This window comes from Cuculus canorus, chromosome 1 (genome assembly GCF_017976375.1).
Source record: "Cuculus canorus isolate bCucCan1 chromosome 1, bCucCan1.pri, whole genome shotgun sequence".
In the NCBI taxonomy this organism is placed as follows: domain Eukaryota; kingdom Metazoa; phylum Chordata; class Aves; order Cuculiformes; family Cuculidae; genus Cuculus; species Cuculus canorus.
In genome coordinates this window covers 2975153-2991524 of record NC_071401.1, presented here as the reverse complement: position 1 = coordinate 2991524, position 16372 = coordinate 2975153, and the positions used below count along the sequence as shown (strand labels likewise).

Here is a 16372-nt window from a genome sequence, read left to right as displayed (position 1 = left end):
CAAGAACAGAAACCCGGTTAAGCTGGTGCTCTGGCTTGCTGACTAGCAGTGTTGGTTTTGATCCGTGGCCTCTGGTATTTGGATTATTTGCTTTCCCCTCACTTAATCTCTGTGGGGAAATTTTTCCTTGCTATTTAAATATTAAATCCTTGCCATACTGGAATCTCGCAGTGTACTGCGTACAAACACAGATGTGACAGCTCAGTATTCTCAGTGCAAACCAATTTTGAGTTCCTACTCAAAAGGCCTTTGTTCATTTGTTCTGAGGATTACACACACACCTTTTGCTGGGAATTTTACATGTATTTAATGGCTTTAAATTGGAAAGGGGAAGATTTAGATTAGATATTAGGAAGAAATTCTTCATACTGAGAGTGGTGAGATGCTGGCACAGGTTACTCAGGGAAGTTGTGGCTGCCCCATCCCAATCTACTTAGATTACACATAATCTAAGTATCAAAATATTTATTTACCTTTCACTTCAATTCTGGGTACAGGAAATTTGCGCAAGCAATAAAACCACTGAAAATGTAAAGAATATTCATCCTTTTAATTTTACAGCACAGTACAAATAAAAAAAAGAGACTTATTTATCCTAAAAATGCTTACCAGTCAGTTGAGACCTCATCACTGTTTACAACTACCTGAAAGGAAGTTGTAGTGAGGTGGGTGTTGGTCTCTTAACCAAGTGAGAGGTGATTGGATGAGAGGGAATGGCCTCAAGTTGCATCAGGGGAGGTTCAGATTAGACATTAGGAAAAATTTCTTCACTGAAAGGGTTCTCAGGCACTGGCAGAGGCTGCCCAGGGAGGTGGCTGAGTCCCCATTTCTGGAGGTATTTAAAATACGGGCGAAGAGAGAATGAAGAGATGAAGTGGTCAGGGATATGGTTTAGAAGTGGACAGGTATGGTTGGCCTCGATGATCTTAAAGATCTTATTCAACTGAGTGATTCTATGATTCTATGAGATTCATTATTAGAGCTACTACATTCATCTTTATTTTGTTGCTAATTTTACAGCGTCAACACATTACACACAAAGTACATAAAGCTGCAATATCCTTGAGCAGATAATGTCAGTATCTCCTTTACAATTGCAATCGATTGCTAGCTGAAGCATTCTGGTACTGCTGCGAGGCTATCGTGGTGTTCACCAAAGGGGAGGCTATATATTGCTGAATGCTCTATAATAAATCGAGAATAATGAGAAATACATGGATATAAACAGAAGCATCATTCTGTGTAACATTCAAGAAACATCACTTAATGATACTGTGATTTGTTTGCCTTTATATAAACAACCGTGGTGCTTCATCTGGATTTAGAGGTTGGTATTATGGGGCATAATGTCATCCGAGAAAGCTGGGAAGGGACTTTTTACAAGGGCATGGAGTGACAGGACGAGGGGGAATGGCTTTAAATTGGAAGGGGGAAGATTTAGATTTCTTGATGTCGTGGTGAGACACTGGCACAGGCTGCCCAGGGAAGTTTTGCATGCCCCATCCCTGGAAGTGTTGAAGGCCAGGTTGGATGGGGCCTTGAGCAGCCTGGTCTGGTGGGAGGTATCCCTGCCCATGGCAGGGGGCTTGGAACTGGATTATCTTTAAGGTCTCTTCCAATCCAAACCATTCTATGATTCACATTAACTACTGAGTGAATATCCATACTTTACATCGATGCTCTCAAACTACGAGAACTGAAGCAGGTTGTTCTCTTGGTGAAGTAAAAATTTTAAATCCTGTCACTTCTTTAAAAATTTGGTGAAATCTCAGTCATCTGTACTTTTTCTGCAGCTGGGATCTTGTGTGATAGTTGTTCAGTCTTATCACCAAGAAGAATTCCAAGCCAGCACCTGAGATCTGAATGTGTATCTACGACTGGACACCTGTTTAAATGCTCAAGTAGCTAAAGAAGGGTCTTAAATGTCCATCAGAGAACTTATGATTCCAGAGACTCGACAGCCTGAATAATGTCTAGTGCTTATATCTTAATCATGGACCAGAAATCTTGCAGATAAAGAATTAGAGGGAGAAAGCTTTGTCACAGACCAGCCAGCCAAGAAGTCTGACTACTGAAAGCCATTACAAATGCATTGGTGGGGATATGAAGAAAGCCCGAGAGAACACAAAAGCTCAGAAATGCTTTAGTAAAACATAGTTAGATCCAATAAATGTAGCTATGCTACACTAATCACCAAAAAAATACTACATTTATCAGTTGTTTAGCCATAACAAAGTACATTTGTAAGACAGGAGGCAGAAGAGAGGAAGCTGAGGTTCCAAGTCTCACTAGTACTAGGATTCACAAGAGAGGTAACGATGTCCTCTGTGTTCTTTTCACAGTCCCACTTCAAAACCAGGCAATCACTTTGAATTTAGGAGCATGGACACTGTCTGAGGTCTTTCAGTCACAACCTCAACAAAAGACAAAAGCCTTCTTTTTAAGAGTATTTTTTTTATACATTTTTGGTAACAGTTTATCCATCTGTCTATACTTTTTCCTCAGTACAAATATATAGTAAAGGAGGAGACTGAGAATACAGAATTTTAAATACTAATTCCTGCATCATAAACTGAATATTTGAAATGTAGATTTTGTACTTTGGACACTCATCTGCCCATTCATTTCTTTATATTCCAGGTATCATGATTATTTTGTTTCAAACTGACAAGATCTGGAATACATGAAATCAAATACAAACATTTATTGAAGAAAGGTAATAGTTACCACTTACAGAACATAGATATTTGCAGGTTAAAGTAAGAATTAATTTTATTAACAGGTATTTTACGCACTATCATGCATAATTCCCACTTTCATCTCTACATTATTAAGAAACATAAATTAATTATGAGCTATATATAACTCAAATGGACCCCGATAAATTACTGCTACTTAAAACATCCTGGAAATTCCTTCATTTTGCAAGTGTCTTCGGATTTCAAATGGAAAATGAAAGGAATGAGGGAGTCTGGTATAAACTGTTAAAGACTGTTCACACTATAAAGTTCATATGTGTATGAAATTCTTATGTGTATAAAGTCCATATATGTATTTTTTACATAAATAGAAATCTGAAAATCTGGTAAGCCAACTGAACAGTTTGATGTCAATATTTTCAATTATATTTTTACTATAAAATAAGCCATAAAGCCAGTCGGTAGGAATTAAAACTGAACATATCTAAATGAAATACTTACTGAAGGGCTGATTATCTGCAAAACTTTTGAAGCAGATGGGTTTCTGGTAATGGCTTCTCGAACATCTAAAAATAGCACAAAAGTATGTCATAAATATATAAACCAAATGCTACCATAGAAATATGATTCACAGTCAAATATTTAAGATGAAATTCCCTGAAGAGTGTGGAAATGTAGTTTAATAGCATTGTTCTTCTTCCCCCACCAACAGATGCTGAAGTGTATGTTATATGTGTATTTTTAAAGTTTGCAGCTACATATTATTACCTGAACAAAAAATTTAGTATCAATAAAGAAATCTAAAGCTAGAGAAAATAATGCCAATGACTCTAAGTCAGAGCACCTCTTCTATGAGAACAGGCTGAGAGAGTTGGGGTTGTTCCGCCTCAAGAAGAGAAGGCTCCAGGGAGACTTTAAAGCAGCTTCCAGTACCTGAAGAGGCCTCCAAGAAAGCCGGGGAAGGACTTTTTACAAGGGCATGGAGTGATAGGATGAGAAGGAATGGCTTTAAATTGGAAGGGGTAAGATTTAGATTAGACGGTAGGAAGAAATGGTTCATGCTGAGAGTGGTGAGACACTGGCACAGGTTGCTCAGGTTGTCCCCTCCCTGAAAGTGTTGAAGGGCAGGTTGGATGGGGCCTTGAGCAGCCTGGTATGGTGGGAGGTGTCCCTGCCCGTGGCAGGGGGGTTGGAACGGGATGATCTTTAAGGTCCCTTCCAACCCATTCTATGATTCTATCATTCTACAAATAAAATTTCCAGGCTTAAGTTGGTTAGTGACTAACTGTTATTCATTAAAAAGACCACTGTGAAGGTACATAATTTTACTCACTTAGTGTGGTAATATGTGAAAGCAAAGCTAAAAAAGGGGTTAAAAAAGGTCACAGTTTTAAAAAGCAATGTACTTAGATGACACGTAAGCACATACAACACAACTTACAAGTACATAATTACATGTACTTAAATGTCCTCCTGTAAAATTTCACAGCTTCTTGTTACTAATTTTAATCTCCAAATAATTAGGCAAGCTAATTAAATTTCTAAGATAGATATCTATATAGTGTCATATTAATTTTCAGTAACATCATTTACTGTCAGTTAACTCCTCTGATTCTTTCGTTTTTTCTATCATATTCATGTTGCACTTTTCTCATAGTTTTTATAGTTTTCACACTTTGCAAACTTCAGCTGTCTTGCTCCCAGTTCCTTTGCTGTATTTACCTTTGCCTTTATTTCTCTGTTACTTATACAGTAATTTATTTTCTGTTTTCTTGTATTTCTCTTTTCATATCTGCTTTCTTAACCTGACTACATCATTCAGGCTGAGGAAGTTGGGGTTGTTCAGCCTGGAGAAGTCTCTGAGGAGATCATATAACAAACTTCCAATACCTGAAGGGGGCTATAAGAAAGCTGGAGAGGAACTTTCTAGAAGAGCATAGAGTGATAGGAGGAGGGGGAATGGCTTTAAATTGGAAGGGGGAAGATTTAGATTAGACATTAGGAAGAAATTCTTCAGGATGCAGGTGGTGAGACCCTGGCACAGGTTGCCCAGGGAAGTTGTGGCTGCCCCATCCCTGGAAATGTTGAAGGCCAGGTTGGATTGGCAGCCTGGTCTAGTGGGAGGTGTCTCTGCCCATGGCACAAGGGCTGGAACTGGATGATCTCTAAGGTTCCTTCCAACCCATACTATTCTATGATTCTATGATTCTATGAAAATACAAAATTAATTAATCACTTGATGTAGGATCGCATTTACTATCAAACTTACTTTGTAGCCTTTGATTGAGATGATCAAGAGACTGGAGAATCTTTTGTTCTTCTATTGACAGTGCAGTCATGCCTAGGCATGGAGCTCTGTTGGGCAGCAAGGGCTGGCTGGCTGGTTGCACACTTTCCATAGCTGCCAGGATTTCATCTTCTGCAACTGGCATACTTGCTAGCTTTTCTGCCAGAAGAAATTGAGCAGTGCTTTCTGAAACTGAAGCGATTAGAGGGGTAACTTCAAATGAGAAGAGCTCATACACTTAAATATGCTGTTTGCTTTTAACACTCTAAGTCTGTGAGACACACGAAAAAGACATGAAAAGATCAAAAAAGTGGCAAAGTCAAGAAGCATGATATGTTACAGAATGACATAATTAAGATCATTAATACATCTTACAGCTGGAACAAGAGCAAGTTCTATTGACTTTGGAAATATGTAATGATAGCAAGCAATACCTGTCCATATCACACAGTTATGTATGATACATACAGCTGTCATACAGTGAACTACAAACAGGAATAGAATGAATCACAGAATCATAGAATGGTTTGGGTTGGAAGGGACGTTAAAGATCATCCAGATCCAATACCCCCTGCCATGGGCAGGGACACCTTCCACTAGACCAGGATGCTCAAGGTCCCATCCAACCTGATCTTCAACATTTCCAGGGAGAGGGCAGCCACACTTCTCTGGGCAACCTGTGCCAGTGCCTCACCACACTCACAATGAAGAATTTCTTCCTAAATGAAATGAAACTTGACTATATGTTATAATGCCTCAATATCATGACACTTTAGGATGAGAGGGAATGGCCTCAAATTGTGCCAGGAGAGGTTCCAATTGGACATTAGGAAAAATTTCTTCATTGAAAATGTTATCAAGCACTTGAACAAGCTGCCCAGGGAGGTGGTTGAGTCCCCGTCCCTGGAGGTATTCAGAAGACGGGTAGATGAAGTGCTCAGGGATATGATTTAGTAGTGGACAGGTACGGTTGGACTTCACGATTTCAAAGGTCTTTTCCAACCAAGTGATTCTATGATGCTATTATGCTATATCTTACATTTTTGTGGAACAAATCTTGGTCGACACAACAAACCCCCCTTTCTTACTTAGAATCACTGATGCCCAAATAGACAAGCTATGTTACACAGTGGATTTACTACGTCACTACTTTATGTATAACGAAGTATTGTAGTGAGAAGAGTTACTGTACCTTCAGCAGATTTATAGGTGTTATTCTTATTTTGTATTTGATCAAATGCAGATTGAACAGGACTCAGCTGGAGAGTACATAACAAATTCTATCAAAAACAGTACAAAACATTTTAAGTGTAATTAAAGGTAAATATACTATTCCTGAACATCTTTATTTATTATTTGATATTACTAAATGTTTTTGAGTGCAAAAATATTTGTGTATACCAATACAATAGACGTAGTCTAGCTGGTTTTATTATTTTCGTTAGCAGCGACAGCAAGATTGCTAAGCACATTGATTCAAAATTTAGTGACACTGAACAAATCATTTATACTCTCCAAAGTCTTTTCATTTTGAGGATAAATAAGCTTTCTTTGTAAAAAAAAAAAAAGTATTGAATATTTACGTGTGCATGATGAGTAGGTTTCCAGCTTTTAGAGGCTACAGTTTGCCTTCTGTGTTCAGAAATGCATTTGTTTTCACTGCTGTCAAAATCTTGCTTCTGTCTTGTAACAGGAACAGTACCTTAAACGAGATGCATCCAAAAATAAACAAAAAATGTGCGAAAACATGATAAAGCTACTAGTAGTAGAACTAGTAATGGTGAGTAGATGTCTCTGTCCAATTTTAAATGTTTACCTTGTGTATGTTTACATCTGAGGTTGCTAAGTGCATTTTTTTATAGTGAAAGGAGAAAAACAAGCACTTCTAAGGTATATTTAATTTCATGTTAGGATATGACTATAAAATCCAGATGTGGTTTGTATGTAGAATTGTATAAGCAGGTTAAGTTAACTTTGCAATCCCATTTAATAAAGGTCTGTACAAAGACGGTCTTACAATGAAGTAAGAGGGAAGATGAACAGACAGCAAACTATGAAATAACAAATACCAAATAATGTGCCCAAAAATAAAGTTTTAGTAAATGAGTTGCATTTAGACAATAATCCCGAAGTCTAATTTTCCAACAGAGTAAATGTTTGCTGCCAAGATGCTGTATTATGGCTTCAACATTTCTTAAGACTACCATAGAATCATAGAATAATTTAAGTTTCGAGGGGCCTTTAAAGGTCATCTAGTCCAAACCACCTCCAATGAGCAGGGTAATCTTCAACTAGATCAGGTGGCTCAGAGCATCATCCAACCTGAAGAATACAAATTGCCACGCAGAAAACATACAATAGTTCACTTTTCACCCTTGCAGCGAAAAAAGATGTCTCCTGATGTTCAGAGGGAAACTCCTGTGTATCAGTTTGTGCCCTTTGCATCTGATCCTGGCACTGGGTATCACTGGAAAGCACTGGCTTTGTGCTCTTTGTATCCTCTCTTCATGTATTTGTATACATAAATGCATATTCATTGGTTCAACAAGGCCAAATGCCGGGTCCTGGACTTGGGACACATCAACCCCATGCAGCGCTACAGGCTTGGGGAAGAGTGGCTGAAAAGCTGCTTGGCAGAGGACCTGGGCGGTGTTGGGTGACAGTTGGCTGAGCATGAGCCAGCAGTGGCCCAGCTGACCAAGAAGGCTGATGGCATCTTGGCCTGTATCAGAAACAGTGTGGCCAGCAGGATCAGAGAAGAGATTGTGCCCCTGGATTCGGCATCAGTGAGGCCACACCTTGAATACTATGTTTAGTTTTGAGCCCCTCATCACAAGAAAGGAATTGAGGGGCTGGAGCACATCCATTGAAGGGCCACAAAGCTGGAGAAGGGGCTGGAGAACAAATCTTACGAGGAGCGGCTGAGGGAACTGGGGTTGTTCAGCCTGGAGGCTGAGGGTAGACCTGTCTACACTACCTGAAAGGAGGTTGTAGTGAGGTGAGTGTTGGTCTCTTCTCCCAAGTGACAGGCGATAGGATTAGAGGAAATGGCCTCAAGGTGCACCACGGGAGGTTCAGATTAGACATCAGGAAAAATTTCTTTACCAACAGGGTTCTCAAGCACTGGCAAAAGCTGCACAGGGAGGTGCTTGAGTCCCCATCCCTAGAGGGATTTAAAAGATAGGTAGATGAGGTGCTCAGGGATACGGTTTGGTAGTGGACAGGTATAGTTGAGCTATATGACCTCAAAGGTCTTTTTCAACCAAACCATTCTATGATTCTGTAAGATTCCCCACAAGTCTTCTCTTCTCCAGGCTGAACATTCCCAGCAATCTCAGCCCTTCTTTATAGGATACCTGCTCCAGTCCCTCATCTTCATGGCCCTTTGCTGTACCTTCTCCAGTTTGTCCACGCCTCTCTTGTATTGAGGAGCCCAAAGCTGATCCTCCAGGTGTGGCCTTACAGGTGTGATTTAAATGTAAAGTCATGTGTTAAAAACCTTAGTTCCACAACTTGGGATTTTGTAGTTAATCTTACTAATCCATACAATTGTATGCTAATTTTAACGAAGACAGTCCACCTGCAGAGTATTCTGTTGGCTAGAGAGGCCTAACCTAGACATTGTACCTCAAATTTATCTTAGTTTCATTTGGTGTAACAACACGTTTTTTAAATTAAAGTCTCAAAATTTAATTTAAGTTAAACTTTCATGCATACAAACTGGAGAAGCAAATCAGCATTTTCATGTGTGAGTCAGGAATCTATATATCTAAGGAGATATTCTATTCTCACTCATAAATGAAGTTACATGATCGATACTTGGGAGATAAATTAACTATTTATTTACATAATAAATATTTACATGTACAGATTAATGTACAGTTCATGATTAGGTAAGAGGTCTTCTGGTGATTTTAAGAGGGTTTTATTTCCTTAGTTGTTGTTCCAGTGATATTTAATAAAGCAGAATTCTTACCATTTCTAGAAAAAAGAAAATGATTCACTAATCCTAGAAGCAGATTTGAAACTACTCACATGGCTGCCATCAAAAGTAAGTGGGACACATTAGCTTTAAAAAGTTGCCCTTCATTTATATGCCAATTCATAGAATCATAGAATCATAGAATCATAGAATCATAGAATCATAGAATCACAGAATGGGTTGTGTTGGATGGGACTTTAAAGATCATCCAGTTCCAACCCTCCTGCCATGGCCAGGGACACCTCTCACCAGACCTGGCTGCCCAAGGCCCCATCCAACCTGGTCTTCAACACTTCCAGGAACGGGGCAGCCACAACTTCCCTGGGCAACTTGTGCCACTGCCTCACAACACTCATTGAGAAAAATTTCTTCCTAATGCCTAATCTAAGTCTTCCCCCTTCCAATTTAAAGCTGTTCCCCCTCTTCTTATCACTCCAGGCCCTTATAAAAAGTCCCTCCCCACCTCACTTGGAGGCCCCTGCAGGTACAGGAATGTCACTCTAAGGTCTCCTCGGAGCCTTCTCTTCTCCGGGCTGAACAACCCCAACTCTATCAGCCTGTCCTCATAGCAGAGGTGCTCCAGCCCTTGGGTCATCTTCATGGCCTCCTCTGGACCTGTTCCAACAGTTCCATATCCTTCTTATGTTGGATATTCAAATTACCTGAGGATTGTAATATGACACATGGTGCTGAATAGCACCGTGAAAGAAAAGGAAATGTGACCACGTTACATTGAATACAGAGGAAAATTTAAAAAGAAGCAAAGAAAAAAATCCTTGTGCATTAGTGATCACATTTTTTTTTTCTGAAAAATAAAATCCACAGTTGCTCTATTGATATGCGTCAACTTTAATTAGTTTGCAGGATATGCTAGGTCTATGCCAAGAAAAAGACTCCTTTGGGAAATTTAAGACAAAAATATAATAAGCAATAGTCTCTTTAACGGCATGAGATGCTGAGTGGTCTACCCCTGTTTAATAATGAGCCACTGAATGAGCCCTGTATTTGCCACAGTCTAAACGTTACATACACTTTTCAGTATTTAACTGACTGAACACTAAAGGAATTAAAATAATTATAATATCCAGCTACAAAGAATAATATGTGTCAGCTGGAAGATAAACCAATGGAAGCCCAATTGAGGAAAAATCCTTGTGGACAACAATTGTATTTATTCATCTTGTTCTCACTTATTCTTTCTGTAGGATGTGTTTGGCCAAGCACTGCAACAGATCACATTTTCTACAGTGTCCTCACAGACCTTCTTGAAGTGCTGCATGAGATGTATTACTCAAGAAGGATTCAATATTCAGGCTTCAGGACAAAGACTATGATAATCTATGCACATTTGCAAGCAACAGAAAAAGTAATAGCAAGTCATTAAGGGTTATCTAGAAAGTTTAAAATAAAGAAGCCTTTCAAAACACAAAATCTAAGTAGATACTGAGAGAGGACCACCATCCCAGATTTCAAAAGACGTTTCTAAGTTCTTTATCTAAAATAGCTAGAGCTATGTGACACTGGGGATGTAGCATTTAAAGCTGCAGTGAAGACAGTTTTAGCAGTGCACAGAACTTTGGACCAGTAAATCCTCTATTCATCGATCTGATGTGCAAATAAGGACATCAAGAGGCAAGAGGCTCTGCTGGAGGCGAGGCATGGTAATGCAAGACTTCATTCATTTCCAATGTAAAAGCAAACAGGTTGACTTAAGTCACACATATCTTAAACTCATCTGTTTGACTTTGAACTGGAATGGACAAGCAGATAATATTTCTCATTTCCCACCCCTGCTTTAGGCCAAGAATATTCACCTACTTCTGCTGTTACATAACAGAACTGTTCTGAATCACTCTAATAGTTAAAACTATGTTATTACTGTAGATAAAAGTAGAAATCAAGTTTTTTGAGATATGGGTATTGCTTATTTTGCTTCAAAGCTGCAGTTCCAGTCCTCAGGGTGATACCAGCATGTGAAGTAGTTTGGGTATGCTTGAACCTGAACGCTGGGTTTAGAGCTTCAGGAGCTCTGCCTCCAGCCGTAACCCTCAATAGGAAGCAAGCCAGTATACAACATACAAATTACCAGGGATGCCATCAGTGCCCATGGCACAGAATATAACCAGGCTGCGGAGAAGAAACAAGGTAAATCAAAATGCATGAAATGGTTCAGGAATCCTCAACGTAAGAATACGGAGCTGTTGGGATGGAGGAGGGCTACAAAGATGATCAGAGGGCTGGAGCACCTCCTATACGAGGAACAGGGTGAGAGAATGGGGATTGTTCAGCCTGGAGAAAAGAAGGCTCGGGAGAGACCTTAGAGCGACATCACAGTACCTCAAGAGGCTGGGAAGGGACTTTTTACAAAAGCCTGTAGTGATAGGACTAGGGGCAATGGGTATAAACTGGAGAGGGGCAGATTAAACTACACATAAGGAAGAATTTCTTCACGAAGAAAGTGGTGAGGCACTGGCACAGGTTGCCCAGGGAAGTTGTGGCTGCCCCATCCCTGCAGGCATTGAAGGTCAGGTTGGATGGGGCCTTGGGCAGCCTGATCTAGTGGGATGTGTCCCTGCCCATGGCAAAGGCGTTGGAACTGGATGAACTTTAAGGTCCCTTCCAACCCAAACCATTCTATGATTCTATGATTCTATATTCTGAAATGTAAACCCCAGGAGATTAATGTTTATTCTCCCAAAATTTCTTATGTATCCTTCCTCTGTCTTACCAATCAATCTCTGCATCATATTGACTGGAATAGGCTGCCCAGGGAGGTGGTTGAGTCACCATCCATCAAAGTATTTAAAAGAAAGGTAGATGAAGTGCTCAGGCACATGGTTTAGTAGTGGACAGGCATGGTTGGACTCAATGATCTCAAAGGTCTTTTCCAACCAAGAAATTCTATGATTCTATGATATTACTCTTAATGTTAATTTTTAATAAAATGCAGAATTAGTCCTAAAATTTCTTAAAATCCTTTATAAATCAGACATACTTTGCAGCACAGCAAACTTTGTCTAGTAGAGGCTCTCTATTTTTAAATTACAGTTAGGGTTTTTTGAGCATTAATTGTATGACTGGGATCTAAAACTTAATAACTTTCAGCATTTACCTCATCAGCATTTTAAAAACATGGTAGGTCTAAATTTCTTTCACTCTCAGCTGGCAGTGAATGTTGGACAACAAGCTATGACCCCCAGTTAACTTGTAAAACTTGCTCATACAAAATCAGTCACTTCCTCTGATATCATTTATTTAGACCACCTGTCACATCTGCTCATTAGTCAGAAATATAATCTCAGGGAAAATACTTCCTTTTCATGTAATATTGTAGAGTGCTATTAAAAATGGGAATCAACATTTGAGAGGCCTCTGGGCATCCCTAGGATAGAAACGATGATGACAAATGGTGAAAACTTGTTAAAACTGGCTGTAATGTGCGAATGGATGAAAGGCTGCATGTTTTAACTGAAAACAAATTTGTGATGTAATTGAACAAGACTTTCGTCTGACCATTCTCCCACCCTAAACCCAGAAACATGACCCTTACCAGTAGCAGAATCTTTTGGAGCTCGGGCAGTATGAACTCCTAGCCAGGAGGTCCTTGTTTTCACAGCTGCTGGGATAGGATAGAGATGTAATCCATTTTCTGTGTTAGCAGGTCTTCTTTCAGTGCACGTTACTGGACAATCTTGACAGGCACTTGTCCGAATGCTATTTGCAGAACAAGTATTTTTTGCCAAAGGTTTGCATTTGGCCAGGCAGCAGCCAGGTGTAGGTACTCCAGTGGCCAACTCTGAACTAAAACTAATTCTCACACTGTTTTCTGTACCGTTTCTATTTAAAACCTGATCTGCTAACAAAACATGCCTATCATTGAAATCATTCCTGCTTGTAGTTTGATGACTTGAGGGCAGCAGTGGCTGACACCAAGGGCTGGCTGTGTTTTCGCCGCTTCTGTTTCCCAGCAGAGGTGCAGGTGGTGGGTGAGGTGCTAGCAATTTCCTGGGAGCTTTTAAAGTTTTATCGGCTTCAGTGGCTGACTGCAGTCGGAACATAGTGCCTGTTCTCTTCTCGGGCATAAAACTTGGCTGGGCTCTTACAGATATCGGTCTCCTAGTTCTTCTTGCCTTAACTTCATTAATTTTAGAATTACTGCTACATATCGAGGGTTTACTTTCGTCATCTTGTGATACCATCCAAGCTTTTTTAGTAGAAAAGGATCCAGTAGACTTAAATATATTCTGAGACGTGCATTCTTCATTTGATTCTTTGGTTTTAACATTTGGTTTTGATATAGGAGCGTTTTCCTGATGATTTTTTATGAACATGGGGTTGGAAGGTTGAGCAACAATACTTAAATTATTCTTAGGAGCACTATTTGTCGTTTGAACGTATTGCAGCTGTGCAGAAGATATTTCACTAGTGTTTTTTTCATAGCATTTGTTATTATTTTCTATGATTATCTGGTTAATTTGATCACACCATCTTAGCTTTCTATTGTATTTTTCATTTTCTGCACTTTTCTTTTTCATTTTCACCAGTTCTACACTGTCTCTGATAGAAGACACTGGGCGAGTTCCAAAACTGATCCCGTGATTCATAACCACATTATTGAAATGACTGGGCTCATATTTAGATCCCTTTTTTAAGATACTTGTGAATAATCTTGCTCTTTTCCTTTCATGAATATTGTTTTTCAGGGTTTTGTACTGTGCAGGACTGCCAGAATTTATCTCTGTATCAGACAGCAGTGACACAGTTTCTACCTTATTTCCCTTTTCTTCCTCTCTATTGTTCAGTTGCTTAACATTGCACAGAACTGAGGCATTTGGTATGCCCTGAAATAAAGACGACCCTGGATTAATGTCATCAATATATTTAATATTTTCTTCTTTGGTTTCAGTCATTTTTCCTGCGGTATTTTTTGAAAACTCTGTACTGATGTTTTTGTCCTTTGGGAACGTATCAGCTGTGCTGGGAATGCCAGTGGAACATCCCTGATTAGGAAATAAGATTGTAGATGTTGCAATAGGTTGACTGGAGTTTTGCACAGATAGAGTTCTTTTTTGCGGGGTCATTTGAAAACTCTGATCTTGCACCAGATGATGAACTCTTCCTCCTGGAACAGAGTCAGGGCTGGCCCAGGCTTTGCTAAGATTGAAAACAGGATGACCAGTGGCTAACGTGCTAGCCAGTCCAGAAGAAGGCTTGCTTCTTTCTTTTATATTTTGTAGAAAACCAAATGCTTTACTTACAGAGCTTTCTTGCTCACTGGAGGTAGAGAACTCTGCAGGGTTTTTTCCAGATCTGCAAGAAGCAGACGACTCCTCTTCTGAATTGTTTACATGTTCAGCGGGAGTTAGAACATTATGTTTAGCTAAAAGATCATGAATAGGTAAGTTGTTGTTTGGTGAATCTACATTTCTCAAACAATTATTTAGATGCATATTTTTAGAAGAAGTAATTTGAGCCGTATAAAGCAAACCATTATTTGTAGTCTGTGACTTTTCTGGACCATACAAGGCACAGTCACACTGTGTAGTCAAAGATGATTCACTTAGCGTTGTGCAATTTCCATTTTGTTCTTCAGCCTCAAGACTGTCAAGGCTTGACAAGCTTTCTGAATCATCTGTTTTCTTGACTTCTTGATGAAAATTCTGAAATACAGGCATAAAACCAGACTGTTACATTTCTCAGAAATGTTTTATACTAATTCTTTATTAATGAGACCTTAGGTTAAAATACAATCAATATTGAGCCTAGTGTTTTTACAACTTGGGGTCATAGCACCATGATTGTTTCCATCAAGTCAAAGTTCACCTGTGTTCAATTGCAAAAGAAGATGATGTGGTTTTGGCATGAAATTCAGAGGAAAGAGCTGCAACAAATTTAATCCTAGGTTTTATATCAGTTCTACAATTTCAGAAAGGAATGAGATTTGTCTAAACAACACTACTGTTTCTGCATTGCCCTATGGCACAGGATGGTCTTTGTACTTCAACACATAAGGGAATTTACAAAATTAAAGCGAATCCATAAAAATGTGCCTTTGACAGTAGATCTTGCCAAAATGGAATTTTTTTCCATAATACTAGACTGAATATGTTTATTTTCATATGAAGTGCCACATGCGATGAGGATTTAAACCTTGTAATGGCAAACAGAGAAAACATCTCTCCACTATCATAATCACAGAGATTAACACCTCCTCCAGTGAAATCCCCTCTTCTCATCTTTCAGAATGAAGAAAATATCATCTGATCTATCAGGACAGATAAGGTCTAAGGGCACATGGGAATCCAATCCACTACCCCAACTTCTTCACTGAACTTTAATGTAGTGACAAAGAAGAGCAACTAGCACCATCTGAATCACCATTGAGACAATTTTTTTGTACATATTATAGATATTTTCTTCACTATTACTTCTCCATCCAGTCACAGAGATGCCTGACTTAGTTGAAACCACATTTTTTTAAGCACAAGACTTCAAATTACACATAAACATAAAAGAAAACATGCATATCATCTGTTTTCACAATCATCATGTAGGCTCGCTCTCTGCTGTTAAGTTCACTTCCACACAGCTCGGCAGCTAAGTGATTTTAAAGTGATAAGTTGAAAAAAATTGGCGTGGAAAAACTAAGAGAAGCTGCATTAGATAGGCAATCTTATGCAATGAAGATTTTTTTTTTTCTATTAGTGGCTTTAAATGGAAAATCCTTCAAGCAGCAAAATCTGTTAACCTAGGTGAGTGATTATATATCCCCTGGCAATTAGAATAGAATTAACATTTTGAAAACTTACCAAAGAAAGCATAAAATTCGTGAGTGTACAAGAACATATTTTTGTAGCAAACCTTTTTTTTTATTATAATAAAATTGTTATACTATACTATTGCTTAGTGTATATCTGCACAAGTATTTTCTATTGCAAAATCAAAAGCTTAGTGACTCCTGAAAGACTTGTTGTGATTGAATTAAATCTTATCGTGCACTAAATGTTCAGAGGGTGGTGCAGTCTTCTATTATAGTTATAGGCTGAGATAAAGAAACTAAGTAGAAGAACAAAGAACCAAATGTAGGGAAAGATACTGCAAGGGAAAATTTTCAAACTAAAGCTATAAACCCCAGTGTCTTTCTAATGGAAAAGAATACAAAATGCCTTGTTAGTTATTTATTAACTTTTATGTTTGGCTAAATTATATTGTTAACCTCTGCTTGAACTTCACCAAAGAAGGAAAAGGCATCTACTCAGTTTTCTGTACCAGGCCAAATATAGCTAAACAGATGTTTCTAAAATGAATAAGTTGAATAGTGGAAAAATTTCCTAAGGAATGATTTTACAACCCCTTTTCCAACAGCAGGTAGCTTCAACTGGTAAAACTGGAGGACGCAAAAAA

At 38.8% G+C, this 16372-nt stretch overlaps 1 protein-coding gene across 1 annotated transcript in view; it reads right to left on the bottom strand.

The window, feature by feature from the left end:
- Positions 1 to 821: 821 nt before the first annotated feature.
- CEP126 (centrosomal protein 126) overlaps positions 822 to 16372 on the bottom strand; it is a 31651-nt gene continuing 16100 nt past the window's right edge. The window contains exons 4-9 of the mRNA XM_054057028.1: positions 12519 to 14628; positions 6570 to 6688; positions 6179 to 6245; positions 4969 to 5178; positions 3201 to 3265; positions 822 to 1184 (exon numbers count right to left, since the gene is read on the bottom strand). Of these exons, the coding sequence (XP_053913003.1) occupies positions 1089 to 1184; positions 3201 to 3265; positions 4969 to 5178; positions 6179 to 6245; positions 6570 to 6688; positions 12519 to 14628 (2667 nt within the window). The 3' untranslated portion in view covers positions 822 to 1088. The remainder of the gene's footprint in view (positions 1185 to 3200; positions 3266 to 4968; positions 5179 to 6178; positions 6246 to 6569; positions 6689 to 12518; positions 14629 to 16372) is intronic.